The sequence below is a fragment of the Amblyraja radiata genome, chromosome 2, assembly GCF_010909765.2.
Source record: "Amblyraja radiata isolate CabotCenter1 chromosome 2, sAmbRad1.1.pri, whole genome shotgun sequence".
Classification (NCBI taxonomy): Eukaryota; Metazoa; Chordata; class Chondrichthyes; order Rajiformes; family Rajidae; genus Amblyraja; species Amblyraja radiata.
The window spans coordinates 102,314,262-102,329,998 of NC_045957.1; the positions used below are offsets into that span (position 1 = coordinate 102,314,262).

The 15,737-nt window shown below is 42.6% G+C and overlaps 1 protein-coding gene across 9 annotated transcripts in view; it reads right to left on the reverse strand.

Annotated features, from left to right (window-relative positions):
* akap9 (A-kinase anchoring protein 9) overlaps positions 1-15,737 on the reverse strand; it is a 198,149-nt gene that overhangs the window by 147,053 nt on the left and 35,359 nt on the right. For all 9 annotated transcript variants that reach the window (XM_033012551.1, XM_033012504.1, XM_033012544.1 and 6 more), the window contains 4 exons: positions 14,651-14,806; positions 4,174-4,371; positions 1,124-3,706; positions 50-263 (listed from right to left, as the gene is read on the reverse strand). In XM_033012551.1, coding sequence (XP_032868442.1) covers positions 50-263; positions 1,124-3,706; positions 4,174-4,371; positions 14,651-14,806 — 3,151 coding nt within the window. The remainder of the gene's footprint in view (positions 1-49; positions 264-1,123; positions 3,707-4,173; positions 4,372-14,650; positions 14,807-15,737) is intronic.

The window sequence follows — 15,737 nt, forward strand, 5'->3', positions numbered from 1 at the left end:
AACAAAAGGGGGGAAATTCAATATTTACTATTGTTATTGTTATACTTGCCTTTCTGAGATGCTTTAATGTTCAGTAAATCCTGCTGAAATTGTGCTTGAAGTTCATTTATTTCCAAAGCATGAGCAGCTGTGAGCTTTTCTTGGAGTCTTTCATGTGCAACCTCTGTTTCCTTTTTTAAACTGTCACGGACAAGCTCCATCTGTGCAGCATGAATCTGAGTGAGACTGATGCGTTGAGCCATCAACTGAAGCTTTAGCTCAGCCTGTCAAACACAAGGCTCAACTTATATTGTTTTTCTTTTCTTTTTTCACAACCAATCCTCTTCCTTCCCCATCTCATACTGAATGGGCAGAACAGGCTCAAATCAAAAGGCCACTCTAATTAACATTCTGACCTACTACAAGTTACATTTTTGCTGTTCATCTCTTGCTCAGTACTACTCCTGACAAGGGTTCAGATATTGCTGAAACAGGAAATTTGTGTATTTTTTGAAAACTGATTTGGATTCTGAACACAGACTTCACCACATGAACGTAACATTTCTGAAAATACATTGATTCTGAACGTACACCGACATAAATTTATGGATCGTACCCAGTTAACAAATATAAATTTCTCCAATCTTCATTGAAATACATTTCAAAGATAACATTTAAAATGCTTCAACATTTCAATATTCATATTGATTCATTATTGTATTAAACTATGGAGATAAGAAAAGAGACGTCGGAAGACAGAAATGGAGGAAACAATAACTTATGTCGAGTTTCAGCTGTGCCAGGTACCATGATTAGAATGTTAGATGTGACAAATCCTAGAGATGCGAGGAGTTGCTCACATTCTTAGTGCTTTGCATCTTTTGCTTTGTGTAACACAGGTTACATGTGACTTCGAGCAAAAGTCATTTCATTTGGTGAAGTCTGTGTTCAGATACGCTGCTTCGTGACTGCATAAATCTTGAGCTTTTACTGTACATACAGCAGATTCCAATTACTTTAGATTTTGTGGAAAAAAGGATACTCGTATGTCAAGAACCTAAATATATACCAACACAAAATGGCGTTTATATTATAAAAAAAACAAATTTACCATTTGAATTTCTCTACGATGCATCTCACATACCTGATTTTCACTCAACCCCGGATTCAGTTCACAAATAGAATCTCCAGCCGTATCTTTAATCTTCTCCCGTGCCAACCTTTCCTGCTGAGCAGTAACAAATGTATTTTTTATTTCCTCTCCATTTTTGTGCAGGATTTCTTCCAGAGATGACTTCTGCTGTGCAGGTTCAGCCAAGCCAGATTGTTCAGCCCGTAAAGACTCGAGTTGGTGCCAGTGATGATCCCTTTCTGAAAGACTATCTGAAAGTTCCGATTCTTGCTTTTCTCTTAAACTGTTAATTTCAGTTAATAGAGATTCTTTTTCTTGAACAAGGTTAACCTGATTTTGTTGCAACTCATCCCTTTCTAAGACAATAATTTTCATTGAATTCTGCAGTGAAATAACTTGCTCCATTAGATTTTCTTGCTGTTCATTTTCCTTTAATTCATAGGTCATGGAAAAAGTTGGCTGGTTAGATTGACTTTCATTTTTTGCTTTTATCAAATTCAATCGCGACATTTTGTCCTCATGGATCGTCATTTCAACATCTGTCAGTTTCTGATTCTCTATTATGTCCGTTTTCTTGCACCTTTCATTGGCCTGCTCCTTTAAAAATTTGAGCTCCTCTTTCAAATGTAAAAGTTCATTTTGCCGTAAAATCAAAACCTCCGAAAGATCTGAAAGTCTCTCGGTTAGTTCTTTCTTGTCCTGTTGAGCTATTTCAAGCTTTTCCATGAGCTCAGTTGTGTCTTTTTCAATTACTTCTTTGCTTCCTAAAATTTCACATTGGCTATTGGCTTTGTCTAGCTGCACCTGGCTTATCACTGTAAAATTGTCAGTGTCTTTTGTCAATTCTGAAAGCTGCCGTTGTTCACTTAACACCTTTAACTTTGTTTCATATTCAATCTCTTGCTTCATCATCTTTTCTTCTATATCTGATTTCATTTTCAGCAAGCAGTCATATTCATCACGCAACTCTTGAAAGTTAACTTCAAAATTTTTCTCAGCAAAAGAAAATGTGTTTCTTTGCCTCTCAACTTCCTCTTTGAGCTCTCTCTCATGGGCTTTTAGCTGCTCATTAACCACAGTTAGCCTTTCAATCTTTCCTCTCATTTCTGAAAGGTCATGTTCACTAACAGATGTAAACGTACTTGCTTCACCTGAACTATAAATATTCAACTTTTCTTCCAATTGATTTTTCTCCTCTTTTAGGGCTTCATTCTCTTCCTGAAGCACAGTAATGTTTTCCTTCATAGTTACCTGCTCCTTAATCTGTTCCTCCAAACATTTATTTCTGCCTTGCAGCTCTACAATTCCTTTTTCAATTATGGTCTTTTCTTTTTCATCTTTTCTGAGAGCTTCAATTTCCATTTCAAGTTCACCTATTTGCAAACGCATCTCTGCTTCCTCAGAGCTATTCTGAGACAACTGGAGTTTCTCTTTTAACAAAGATACTTCACGTAACAACTGGTTATTTTTAAGGATCATACTATCCCTTTCACAATTCGCCTCTTCAATTTTTCGACATAAATCTTTTTGTAAGCTCACCAATTTCTGGCTCTGGTTCAAAGACAGTTGTTCTTGAAGAGTACTAACTTTCAAGTTATGATCTCTTTCGAGATCTTCTTTCAGTTTAGTTAGCTCTTCTTCATGGCTGAATAGAAGTTGAGTCCTTAATCTTTCTAATTCAGCTTCCTGAGATCCAGCCATCCTATCCAAAACTTCATCTTTTTCTCTCTCCAACATGTCAAGCTTAATTTTATAGTTGGTAACTTCTGCTTCATGCTTAGACTTTAGCTCTTTATTAGATTCTGCAGCAGCAATGAGTTGGGTCTTCAATTGGCCAATCATGTCTTTCAGTTCTTCCACTTCATGCATCCTGTATTTGTGATCAGAAATATTTTCCGATGCCTTCCGAATCTGACCCTTAGTGAAATTGAGCTCTTGCAAAAGATCGTGGACTTGTTCCTGCAGCTCTAACTGTTTCTCAGAAGCTTTTTCTAACTGTTGTGTCATATCTTGCTTTATTTGGTCTCTTTGAAAATGAGAATCTCTTAATTTGGTATTTAGTTCATTGATTGCCATATTTAACACATCAATTTGCTCCTCATTAACTAAATTATTCACAGAATGACCTAAAGCCATTCCCATTTCAGATTTATGCTGCTCAGTAAGTTTTCTCATTTCAGAGATATGTTGCTGTTGCAATTCTTGCTTCATTTGTACTATTTGTTTTCCATACATCTCATCCAATTCTGCCTGAAGTTGCTCCATTTTGCGATGATTTTCTATTTCAATCCTTTGTACAGTTTCTAATTCAGATAAATTGCCCATGTGGCAGCGTTTCTGGAGGGCTTCTATATTACCCATAAGGTGCTTTATTTCATCTGATGACTGTCTCTCCCTTTGCTTTGAATTAATTAATTCAGTTTTTAGGTTCTCAGACTCTTGATTCTTTTGCAAAATACGTTCATTTAAATCACAAAGTATTTTTTCAGAGGTAAAGATTTTATCTTTCAACAGTGATGAGGCACTTTCATGAATTTTAATTGTATTTTCAAGATGTTCAATTTGTCGGCCTTTGTCAGTCTTTCCATTGTTAGTCTGTAGACAGGGAAAAAAATCCAAACATACATATGCAAAATTAAAATCTTTGCTTCATCAGGTGCTGGAGCTTTGTTTTACAAATAGGTTTAAATACATTCAGATGGTTTTTGACATTGGACTATTGACATAGAGGCTTCAATGACCTAGACAAGACTTTCAATCCCACTTTAATTGCATGATTACCAAAACAGAACAGTGAATATCCATTATTGGATTAACATGTCCACTGTGCTCTGCTCAACGCATTCAAAAAAAGCTCAACAATCCCTCAAGCCTTAAAACACCACTTTTAGTAGACCAGCAATAAAGAAAACATTGGTAATGCACTTTTGCTTAAAACATGCCTTTATGCTTAAAGATTATGAATCACATCACAGATTGGAAAGATACAAGAGCAGAATTAAGAATTTCCCTATGAGGAGTAAATACTGTAATCCATAAATATACTCGGGAAAGAGGCATACCACTGCACGATCTTGAAGTTGAGCCTGCAAACATCTTATTTGGTGTTGACATTCCTCATTCATTTTTTGAAAGGTTTTCAGCTGTTGTTCCTGTTCATCACTTTGCATTTGATACGCAACGAGTTGCTGCTTGGAATGAATTAAGCCAGCAGCTGTGGTACCATGGCTTGTACTTCTCACTGCTTCGCCAGCCTGCAACTGCATTTCAAGCAAAAGAAATGCACAAATTTCAAATAGTTAGCTTCAAGAAGTAAGCAGAAGACATCCATAATATTTCAACCTTACACAAAAGCATGTCTTTATATTATTTGTGCTATCAATTTGATTTGTAACATTTTTCTCAGTACTCCAACCACCCCATGATCACAAATATTTGGAGTGTGGGGTGAGCCTTAAATGCGTGGATGAGGGTTTCCTCACCTCCATGTGCAGTCACGTTACTTACATAGGCAAAAATGCTCCAGATAATATGTCCACATAATGTCAAAACTATTTGGCGGTCTGCTAATAAGTATTAACATTGGTAGGTTTTTAAATCAGCTCCCAAGAACTTGAAAATACTATATTCACAATAATACATTAACCAGTGAGAAAAAAATCAACTTTCCCAAGAAAAACAAAGAACACTGACAACAAAAGTTGCATAATAAATGTTAATAGGATATTAAAGATTATCTGCCTAGATGGATTATCTTCAGTATCCGCTTCAATGGCAATGCCGCTATTAGAGCACAAAAGATGGCCATGTTTTGACAGAGATTTAAGGGGGAAAGAATGCATTACTACAGCAAACCAAACATATGTAACACTGAAGGAATAGCATAATATAATATCATTAATAAGAAAAACATCACTATGCTTGATACAGTGACTTAAATCTTAAATAAAAGTGCAGTAAACTCTCGTACGGAAATCGCTATCAAAACATGGTGGGTAATTTCTTGATGGCCGCGTGCACGCATGCGCGCACACACACACGAGAGGCTTCGGCCGTGGGCCCTGTTGACGGAAACATCAGAAACATCAGAAGCTGACCTGGTTGGTTCCACTCTTCCTTTCAGGCTAAGCCAGAGGAGTTTCAATCCTTATCAGCCAGAACATTTCCTTTGAGCCACATAATGTGATCTCTGACAAGTTTGGTCGGTATGTAATTGTGACTGGAAAATTATACAATACACTGGTAGTACAGGTGCACAACCTTTTATCCAAAGCTCAGAAAACCGGACATTTTTTCCGGGATGTCGTCTGCACACCAAAGCTCGCGTTTGGCGCCAAACTTGACCCGAAACGACCCACGGTCAACCCAGGTCTGTACTACTGTAGCGGCTGCCTCCCCGGTCTCCGGGGAGACACTTAAACATCTGTAAATCATTGCTTAAATGTTAGTTAGTTAGTTTGGAGGGCTTTTATGTGAAGGGGGGGGGGGTGAAGGGGGAAACTTTAATTCTTAGTCCCCTACCTGGTCGGAGAGGCGGGGATCGGGCAATGCCTTACCGGGTCGCCGTGCAGTAAGCTCCGGAGCGCTGTGGCCGCCGACTCCCAACATCGCGGGGCTGGGGCTGCGGGCGTCCGGCCGCGGGCGGCGCCGGTTGTAGCTCCGACCCCGGCAACTCTACCCCTGGCTGCGCGGGGCTCCAAATCCAGCGCCGCCCGCGGCCGGACGCCCGCAGCCCCAGCGCTCCGGAGCTTACCGCACGGCGACCCGGTAAGGCATTGCCCGCTCCCCGCTGGTATCCCAGCACTGTGGCCGCCGACTCCCAACATCGCGGAGCTGGGGCTGCGGGCGTCCGGCCGCGGGCCGTGCTGGATTTGGAGCGCCGCGCAGCCAGGGGTAGAGTTCGCCGGGGTCGGAGCTCCAACCGGCGCCACCCGCGGCCGGACGCCCGCAGCCCCAGCTCCGCGATGTTGGGAGTCGGCGGCCACAGCGCTCCGGAGCTTACTGCACTGCGACCCGGTAAGGCATTGCCCGCTCCCCGCCTCTCCGACCAGGTAGGGGACTAAGAATTAAAGTTTCCCCCTTCACTCCCCCCACCACATAAAATCCCTCCAAACTAACTGACTAACATTTAAGCAATGATTTACAATGATTCCCCGGTCTCCGGGGAGGAGGCAGCCGCTCCAGACTTTTCAAGCCGCCCGCGCTACCTACCTAATCTACGCTAAAAATCTTCCATTCCGAAATCCGAAAAATTCCCGAAATCCGAGAAGTGTCTGGTCCCAAGGCTTTCGGATAAAAGGTTGTGTACCTGTATTCGTCAATGTGTATGCCCCTAATGTAGACGATGTAAGTTTTTTTGAGCGGCTATTTTCATTACTTCCAGATCTGAACACATACTTTCTTATACTCGGTGGTGATTTCAATTGTTGGTTAGATCCTCTTTTAGACCGATCCTCTACTAACCCCAGTACAGTAAGTAAATCAGCTTGTTTCATCCAAGCCTTTCCCTCCCATTACGGTGTCTGCAATGTGTGACGCTCTTTACATCCACAAGATAAGGAATACTCATTGTTCTCACATGTCCATCATACATATTCTAGAATTGACTATTTCTTTCTTGATAACCAACTTGTACCCCTGGTTCATTCCTGTGACTATGAGAGTATTGTCATTTCTGACCATGCCCCTATTGCTCTGGCCTTGTCCCTTCCAGATCTCCCTCAAAAGAGTAGGCAGTGGCGATTCAGTTCAACTTTGCTCTCGGATGATAAGTTTGTAGAGTTTATGGAAAGAGAGATAGCCTTTTTTCTTTCCACTAATATATCCCCTGAAATCTCTAGCCTGATCATATGGGATGCCCTTAAGGCTTACCTTAGGGGGCAGATCATATCTTACACTGCTCAAATGAAGCGGAAATCCAATAAAGAGCGTTTAGATCTTGCTCATCAAATTGGAAAAATTGACAAGCAATATGCGCAAACTCAAATTCCAATGCTTTATAAAAGATGATTGGAACTCAAAACCAAATTCGACCTACTCACTACTCACTCAATTGAACACATACTTTAAAAAAATAAAGCCATGTTTTATACATATGGAGATAAAACGGACAAATTACTTGCAAATCAACTTAAAGGTGCTAAAGCGAGACAGAATATTTCTAAAATTCGCATACTTAATGGCCAGTTCACTTCGGATCACTTGCAAATTAATGACGCTTTCAGAGACTTTTATTCCCAGCTTTATATTTCAGAATTTCAATCGGATCATAAGGTAATGCATGACTTTCTGAGCAGTCTAAATATTCCCAAACTATCATTAGATTTTAGGGAAAGATTGGATGAACCCATATCACAGGCAGAAATAGCTTCAGCCATTTCCTCAATGCAGTCAGGCAAATGTCCGGGCCCTGACAGCTTCCCGGCAGAGTTTTTTGTAAAGTTCTCTCTACTCCTCTCCCCACAGTTGTGTTCCATTCTATCTGAATCCTACACACAAGGCTCTCTTCCTCCATCCTTTGCCGAAGCCTGTATTATTCTTATCGCCAAAAAAGGTAAAGATCCAACTGAATGCGCCTCCTACAGACCCGTCTCCCTTCTAAACACGGATGCTAAAATTTTAGCTAAGGTTCTAGCTCGTAGACTAGAGATTGTCCTCCCTACTGTTATATCTGAGGACCAAACCGGCTTTGTTAAGAGCAGACATTCCTTCTTTAACATACGTCGATTATTAGATATTGTCTACTCTGCTTCTGAGGATGTCCCTGAGTGTGTCATATCTATATCTATATCAGGAGGAGGAGCCATCTTGGTGAACGGCTGCTAGCCAGCAGCCGTCCGTCTTAAATTCGTTTTTTTTAATAGTTTTTAGTGAGTCCTGTTTTTTTGTTTGTAGGGGATATGGTCTTTTAATGTGGGGGGTAGGTGTTAATTTATTTATAGGTCCCTACCTGGTCGGTGTGGCAGCCTTTTTTCCGGGCTGCCCGTCGACCCTTCCTCGTGGCCTACCAGCGGGCTTGGAGCGCCGTTTCTTGGCGGGAACCACCCAGCACCTCGGCCTGGGTGGCGGCACAGCATTGGAGCGCTGGAGCGGAGCGGAGCGGGCGATGCCTTGCCTGGGTCGCCGCGCTGGAGCTCTGGCGAGCTGGACCGCCGTGAGCAACATCTCCGGGCTGCGGGTTTGCGGAGCGGAGAGGCGGCGTGCGGAGAGACGGCGTGCGTAGAGGCGGCAAGGCGGCAGTGCGGAGAGCGGGCGCCGACTTTTTCATCTGGAGCCTGGGAGCGCCAAACCGGCGCGGCCTTGTAGGCTTCGGCAGCCGCGGGCTCCAACCAGGAAGCGGCCGTTCCAAGTGGCCCAGCCGCCGAAAGGACTCTCCCGACGCCGGGGCAAGACCACCCGGTGAGAACGGCCAGGGACATCGGGCCTCCGTACAGGCAATTGCGGTGGCCTCAATAGGCCTGACTTTGGGGTGAACATGAGGTGGGGACTGGACATTGTGCCTTCCTCCACAGTGCTATCCACTGTGGGGGGATGATTTTTTTGTCAAATTGTAGTCCTGTAGGTCTGTGTCCAAGATGGCTGCCGTGAAGAGGGAGTGGACGCTGGCGCGCTTTGGCTGCCGCTGCTCTCTTTTCACACTGTTTTTGATTTTCTGTTTTTGGATTGAATTCTGTTTTTAATTTGTGTCACTGTGATGTCTTTAATTACTTGTTTAATTCCGATTATATGTTTTTATTCCGATTACTATGTAAGGTGTCCTTGAGATGTATGAAAGGCGCCCATTAAATAAAATTTATTATTATTATTATTATTATTGATGTAGAAAAAGCTTTTGACTGCGTTGAGTGGGTCTATCTATGGGCTGTTCTGGACAAATTTGGTTTTGGAACTAACTTTATTTCATGGATCAGGTTACTATACTCTCATCCCACAGCCTCAGTTCGGACTAATTCCCAGTTGTCCAAGCCGTTCGACTTGCATCGTGGAACCCGCCAGGGGTGTCCTCTGAGCCCCATGCTTTTTGACTTGGCCATCGAACCACTTGCCATGGCCTTTCGCAGCTGTGAGGACATAGCCAGTATTTGGAGGGGCAGTACACAGCATAAGGTCTCACTATATGCTGACCACCTTTTGCTTTTTGTCTCAAACCCAGGCACCTCTCTGCATTCTGCTATGTCACTGCTCAATAGTTTTGGTCAATTTTCAGGTTATAAGATAAATCTTGGAAAAGGCGAACTGTTTCCCATTAACTATGAAGTATAACCCTCGGATCTTACCAACTTGCCATTCAAAATTGAAAAAAACAAGCTCTCATACTTAGGTATTTCAGTTACGAGGAAATATAAGAATCTTTTCAAAGATAATTTTATCATTCTGTTAAACCAGATCAAACAGATGCTAACACAGTGGTCACCCCTGTCAATGTCACTTGTCGGCCGGATAAATTCAATCAAAATGACCATTTTACCAAAATGTTTGTACCCTTTTCAGGCCTTACCAGTTTTTATCCCCAGGTCCTTCTTTGACCATCTTGACTCAGTTATTTCCTCCTATATATGGAGAGGTAAGCAGCCTCGTCTTAATAAGGCCCACCTTCAAAAAACCAAGGCTGCTGGTGGCCTGGCTCTCCCAAACGTTCGCTTTTATTATTGGGCTGCTAACCTGCGCTGCCTTGCATTTTGGTCTTTCTTTAACAGCCAGCCCAATTGCCCTGACTGGGTAGCCATGGAATTACACACAGATGATAATATGTCCATACCTGCACTACTTGGTTCCTCACCCCTCAATTAAATCTGTAAAAAATCCAGTGGTTAAAAACTCTTTGAGGATATGGATTTAATTCAGGAAATGTTTTGGGTTGCATAACTTTTCTCTACTGAGCCCTATTGCATCAAACCACCTTTTAAAACCATCAACTCAGGACCCTGTCTTTAAAAAATGGCATAGGAAGGGTATTGTGCGCTTCAAGGACCTGTTTATGGGTAACACTGTAGCATAATTTGAACAATTAAGCAACAAATTCAATCTTCCAAAGTCAGATTTTTTCCGATATCTGCAAACAAGACATTATGTGTTCCATAAACTGCCCAGCTCTTCTATACCAACAGACACAACCCTTGTTGATACAGTTCTTTTTTTAAACCGGACTTGTTTCAGCTTTACATGGCAGGATGTTGGATCTAAGGTGCGCCCCATGGACAAGCTCAAGGCAGCATGGGAGGAAGACTTGGGCTTCTCTCTCTCGGAAGATACATGGAGTTCCATTCTTAAACTGGTTAATTCCACCTCCTTATGTGCTCGTCACTGCCTGATCCAATTCAAAGTGGTACATAGGGCTCGTATCTCAAAACCCAAATTATCTACTTTTTACCCTGAGGTTAGTCCATTCTGTGTTAAATGTAACATTTCTGAAGCCCCTCTTATCCATATGTATTGGTCATGCCCCAGCCTTAACAAGTTCTGGCTAGAGGTCTTTCATACATTATCCCAGGTGTTAAACATCATATTGGAACCAAAGCCTCTAATCGCTCTTTTTGGGGTCACTGGTGAGGAGGTTAGATTAACTGCAGATAAACGCCGCACTATATCTTTTGCTTCTCTTCTGGCTCGGTAGACAATCCTGCTCAGGTGGACGGAACCTACCCCGCCCACTCGTACACAATGGCTGACAGATATTATGTCCTGCCTAAAGCTCGAGAAAATCAGGTACTCACTTCAACATTCAAATGGAAGGTTTCAGAAAGCATGGGGACCTTTTTTAAATGCATTCCAGACTTTGTAAATGCTTGATCAAGCACAGTTTAACAGCTTAACAGTCTACCCATTCACTTATCGTGGATTATTGTTGTGACAGGCTGATATTTGCATATGCTCACTGGCCGTGACTGGGGAGGGATTATTTTTGGTATCTCGTTTTTCTTTTATTGTTGTTGTCTTGTTATATGTTGGCATAAGTTGTTTTTTATTTATTCTTGTTGTACACTCTGTCTGTAACAAATGGACAACTTTGCACTTTGTTATGTCCTGAAAACTAAATAAAAAAGATTTTAATTTTAAAAAAAACCATTTGGCGGTCTGCTAATAAGTATTAACATCGGTAGGTTTTTAAATCATCTCCCAAGAACTTGAAAATACTATATTAACAATAATACATTAACCAGTGAGAAAAAAATCAACTTTCCCAAGAAAAACAAAGATCACTGACAACAAAAGTGTTGTCCCCCCCCCCCATCCCCCCCAGGATTTCTGCCCATGGTTAGTACAGACCTGTGTATGGCTGTCTAGCCAGCAGCTGTCCGTCTTTTACACTATTTTTTTTATTTTTAGTGAGTTTTAGTGTTTTGTTTTTAGGAGGTCTAGACTTTTTTAATGTGGGGGGAGGGGGGGGGGGGGAAACTTCTTTCTAGGGTCCCTACCAGGTCCCTACCTGTTCGGAGAGGCAGCTTCTCTCCGGGCTGCACCGTCGACCCGTCCTCGCGGCCTACCAGCGGGCCTGGAGCGGCGTTTTCCTGTCGGGGATCTCACGACGAGATCACTAGTGGAAATGCTCCAACCGGCGCGGCCTTGTTGGCTTCGGAAGCCGCGGTCTCCGGTAAGGAGGCGGCCGTTCCAGGTGTCCCAAGCCGCTGAGAGGACTCTCCCGACGCCGGAGCACCATCAACTGGCTAGAAAAGGCCTGGAACATCGGGCCTCCGTAGAGGCAACTGTGGAGGCCTCAATAGGCCCGACTATGGGTGAACTGGGGTTGAGGACTGGACATTGTGCCTTCCCTCATAATGGAAACCATTGTGGGGGGATGTTTTTATGTTAAAGATCTTTATTATTGTTATGTTTTAGCTGAAAGGACGCTGCACGGAGAGGACTGGCGCTGTTTGTTCGCCGCTTCTCCGTCTGCTATTGCCTCTTGTGTTCTTGTTTGTGTTCTGTTTTTGTTTTGTTTATGTTTTGTTTTTGTTTTTGTTTCTGTTTTTTGTTTGCCTTGCCTGGTAAAGCGACTTTGAGTCCTTGAAAAGCGCTATATAAATTCAATTTATTATTATTATTAGACCTATTCCTAACGGATTTTGGTTATAGCGGACAGTTTATGTTTAGTTTAGTTTAGTTTAGTTTAGTTTAGTTTAGAGATACAGTGCTGAAACAGACCTTCGGCCCACAGAGTCCGCGCCGACCAGCGATCTCCGCACGCTAACACTATCCTACACACACGGGACAATTTACACATACACCAAGCCAATTAATTAACCTACAAACCTGTACGTCTTTGGAGTGTGGGAGGAAACCGAAGATCTCGGACAAAACTCACGCAGATCACAGGGAGCACGTACAATCTCCGTACAGACAGCACCTGTAGTCGGGATCGAACCCGGGTCTCCGGCGCTGTAAGGCAGAAACTCTACCGCTGCCCCACTGTGCAGCCACTGTCTCTTTAAGAACACAGGCTGCTTGTTATATTGCAGAGGCTATTGAAATCGACATGGCACCGAAATTGACATGGCATTGAAATTGACAAGCAATCGCTTGGATCGACACATAACTCTATTAAACAATGTAACAAACAATCTTTAGTACTTTTAGTTTGCATAAGAGTTGCGTTAATAAGAGTTGTTAAAGTAAACCCTCGTTTTAAAAGACACCTTTATAACGGATTTTAGTTATGGCGGACAGACCTGCCAACGCCACCCCTGGCTCACACCCCCAGCCACTTAGAGCCTGGGCTTCCAACACCACTCCCGGTTCGCAAGGTCCACCAGCAAGCCGTTCTTCACCCAGCGCACAGTCCGTTTGTCGCGGTTGTTGTTTCGACTCGCGTTGTAGCCACTAAGGAAGATGGCAGTGGAGCGAGGAACAGACTAAGCAAAGGAAGAAGTGGCAGCTTGCGAGAGGGGAGGGTGTCCTACGGTGACCAAATGCATCTTGTCCTTGGCAGCGGCCTGAAGAAACGCTGTCCTCAGGGGCTACATCGTGAGCCGCAACAACAGCCAGGTCAACCTGTGATAAAGGGCAACTGATGCAAGCCAGCGATGTCGGCACCTAGTTTTAAGGTGAAACAAGGTGAAACTGCTGGTGTAACTGGGCAAATGGAGTCAGTGTGAAGAAGAGTCCCGACGACACCTATCCATGTTCGCCAGAGATGTTGCCCGACCTGCTGATTTGCTCCAGTGCTTTGTGCCCTTTTGTGTATTAACAATCATCTGTAGTTCATAGTTTCAACTACATATATTAATTCTTTACTCAGTTATAGTGGATAATCGGCATTAACAGACACCATCTCCCCCCCCCCCTCCCTCCCCTCCCCTCCCCTCCCCTCCCCTCCATGGTCTGTTATAACAAGGGTGTGCTGTATAGAAAAATAGATCCTCCTCTGCTACAACTGCTCGATGTTCAATGAGACTCCCTTGTTTGATGATGTACTGGAAAGTTGTCCAGTAAATTACTGATTTGCTCTGAATAAGGGAATGTAATCTGAGCAAAATGTATTTCCAATACAATGGATATTCTATCGCAAAGTCGAGGGTTACATTTCCTTTTAACCATATAACCATATAACAATTACAGCACGGAAACAGGCCATCTCGGCCCTACAAGTCCGTGCCAAACAACTTTTTTCCCTTAGTCCTACCTGCCTGCACTCATACCATAACCCTCCATTCCCTTCTCATCCATATGCCTATCCAATTTATTTTTAAATGATACCAACGAACCTGCCGCTACCACTTCCACTGGAAGCTCATTCCACACCGCTACCACTCTCTGATTAAAGAAGTTCCCCCTCATGTTACCCCTAAACTTCTGTCCCTTAATTCTGAAGTCATGTCCTTTTGGGTTATAAGAGGTCCAGAAAATATGCGATTTGAACATCAGCCATTCATGCATGCCAGAATGATTTGAGAGCACTCCAGCAGTTAGCAGAGACACTGACTGTATTCTTTGTTAGGTAAATTAGAAAGATTTTAAAAAACTTGAACCACTGCAAACTTGTTATCTCTAATTTTTCCCTTTATTACTTTGCAACCTATTCCCAATGACATCAATGCTGCCTAGATATATTAAAATTAAACTTTTTATTTTGGTGTGAATCTTTAATACTTTGAGATACTCAAAAGGAAGTTTGCCTGTCCTAGCTCCTTTAAAACTCCAGGACATCTCTCATAAATGAAAGTACTATTTTATAGGTAAATATTGCAACTAATTTATATTTCCCATGAACAGCAAATGACTAGTTTCATAGATTTTAATACTTTGTTGATTGACGATGAAAAATGCCGACTGTAATGTTATGGCAATTGTGTTTTTTTCTTTAAATGATCTATTAGTAAAATTTATATAAACTGTCAAAAGTTAGAGTTTTCAACAACATTTAAGAATCTGTCATTACAGAATATTGTCTACCTAGATTGTGTTTATTTCCTTCAGCAAAGATTGAATGCCACTACCCAGATGTGTAGCAGTGCTAAATTAATTGCTTGTACATTATTATGCCTATCTGCATGTAGAGCAGAAAAAATGTAACTCTACAGGAATAGAAAAGAGAGGTTTTACCTGCTGAAACTGAATTTGTAGTTTTTGACTTTGCTCTGTCAAATCCAAAAATTCTTGTAGAATCTCATCCTTTTCCTTCCTGGCTTGCTGTAGATTATCAGTGAGTTGAGTAATAATGCCATCTCTCTGTTTGACTGCAGCTTCAAAATCCTGTAGCTGTGCAAATAATTTTACAGTGTTACTAGTACTATTTACAAAATTATATATCAGTCTGGAATCTCTAGGCCCTCAAATTGGCATAGGCCATGCTAAAATTAACATTGCTCAATATCACCACCTTTGAAGTAACTGGATCATATTTCCTTCCAGTGTGTAGAAAGGAACTGCAGATGCTGGTATATACCGAAGATAGACACAAAGTGCTAGAGTAACTCAGTGTGTCAGGCAGCATCTTTTTCTCCAGTTCTCCTGACCCGCTGAGTTACTCAAGCACTTAAGTAAAGCCATCCCAAGAGTTGTAAATAAATAGAGACAGAGCATCATAGATAGGAGTTATAGTGAGGTGCTCACACCCGAGGTATGGGCAGAAGGTGACGGGTGACCACGAGGAAGGGTGAAGGGAGTAGGCAGAGTGCATGAATCCCCAATGGCCAATCCTTTCAAAATGAAATATACCCTTTGGATACTTTTTGTGGTGGGGTGAGGGGGGTTTGGGGGTGGAGAGAGTAAGGGAGGAGATTGTTCAGAGAGCAGCAGCAGCAGCAGTCAGGTCCGAGCCTCTCGAGCCAAAGCCTCAGCACTTGCTCTCAAACGCACCACTTCATCTTCGGCACAGCCACTCCTAAAACAGGTCTGTGGCACCAAGCATAGCTCTGAGCACATCAGGGAAAGGCAAAGTCAGACACTTCTACAACAATAGGAGTCTTGATAGTGAGGGGGGGGGGGGGGGCAGAAGGAGATTCTGTGGTTGCAAACGCAATTCCAGGATGGTGCCAAGGTCCAAGATGTCTCAGAGTTGCTGCAGAACATTCTCAAGGGGGAAGCAAGCAGTCAGAAGTTATTATGAACAATGGCACAAATGTCATAGGTAGGCATAGGGAAAATGTCCTGCAGTGTGAATATAGTGAGTTAGATCAAATCCTCAAGG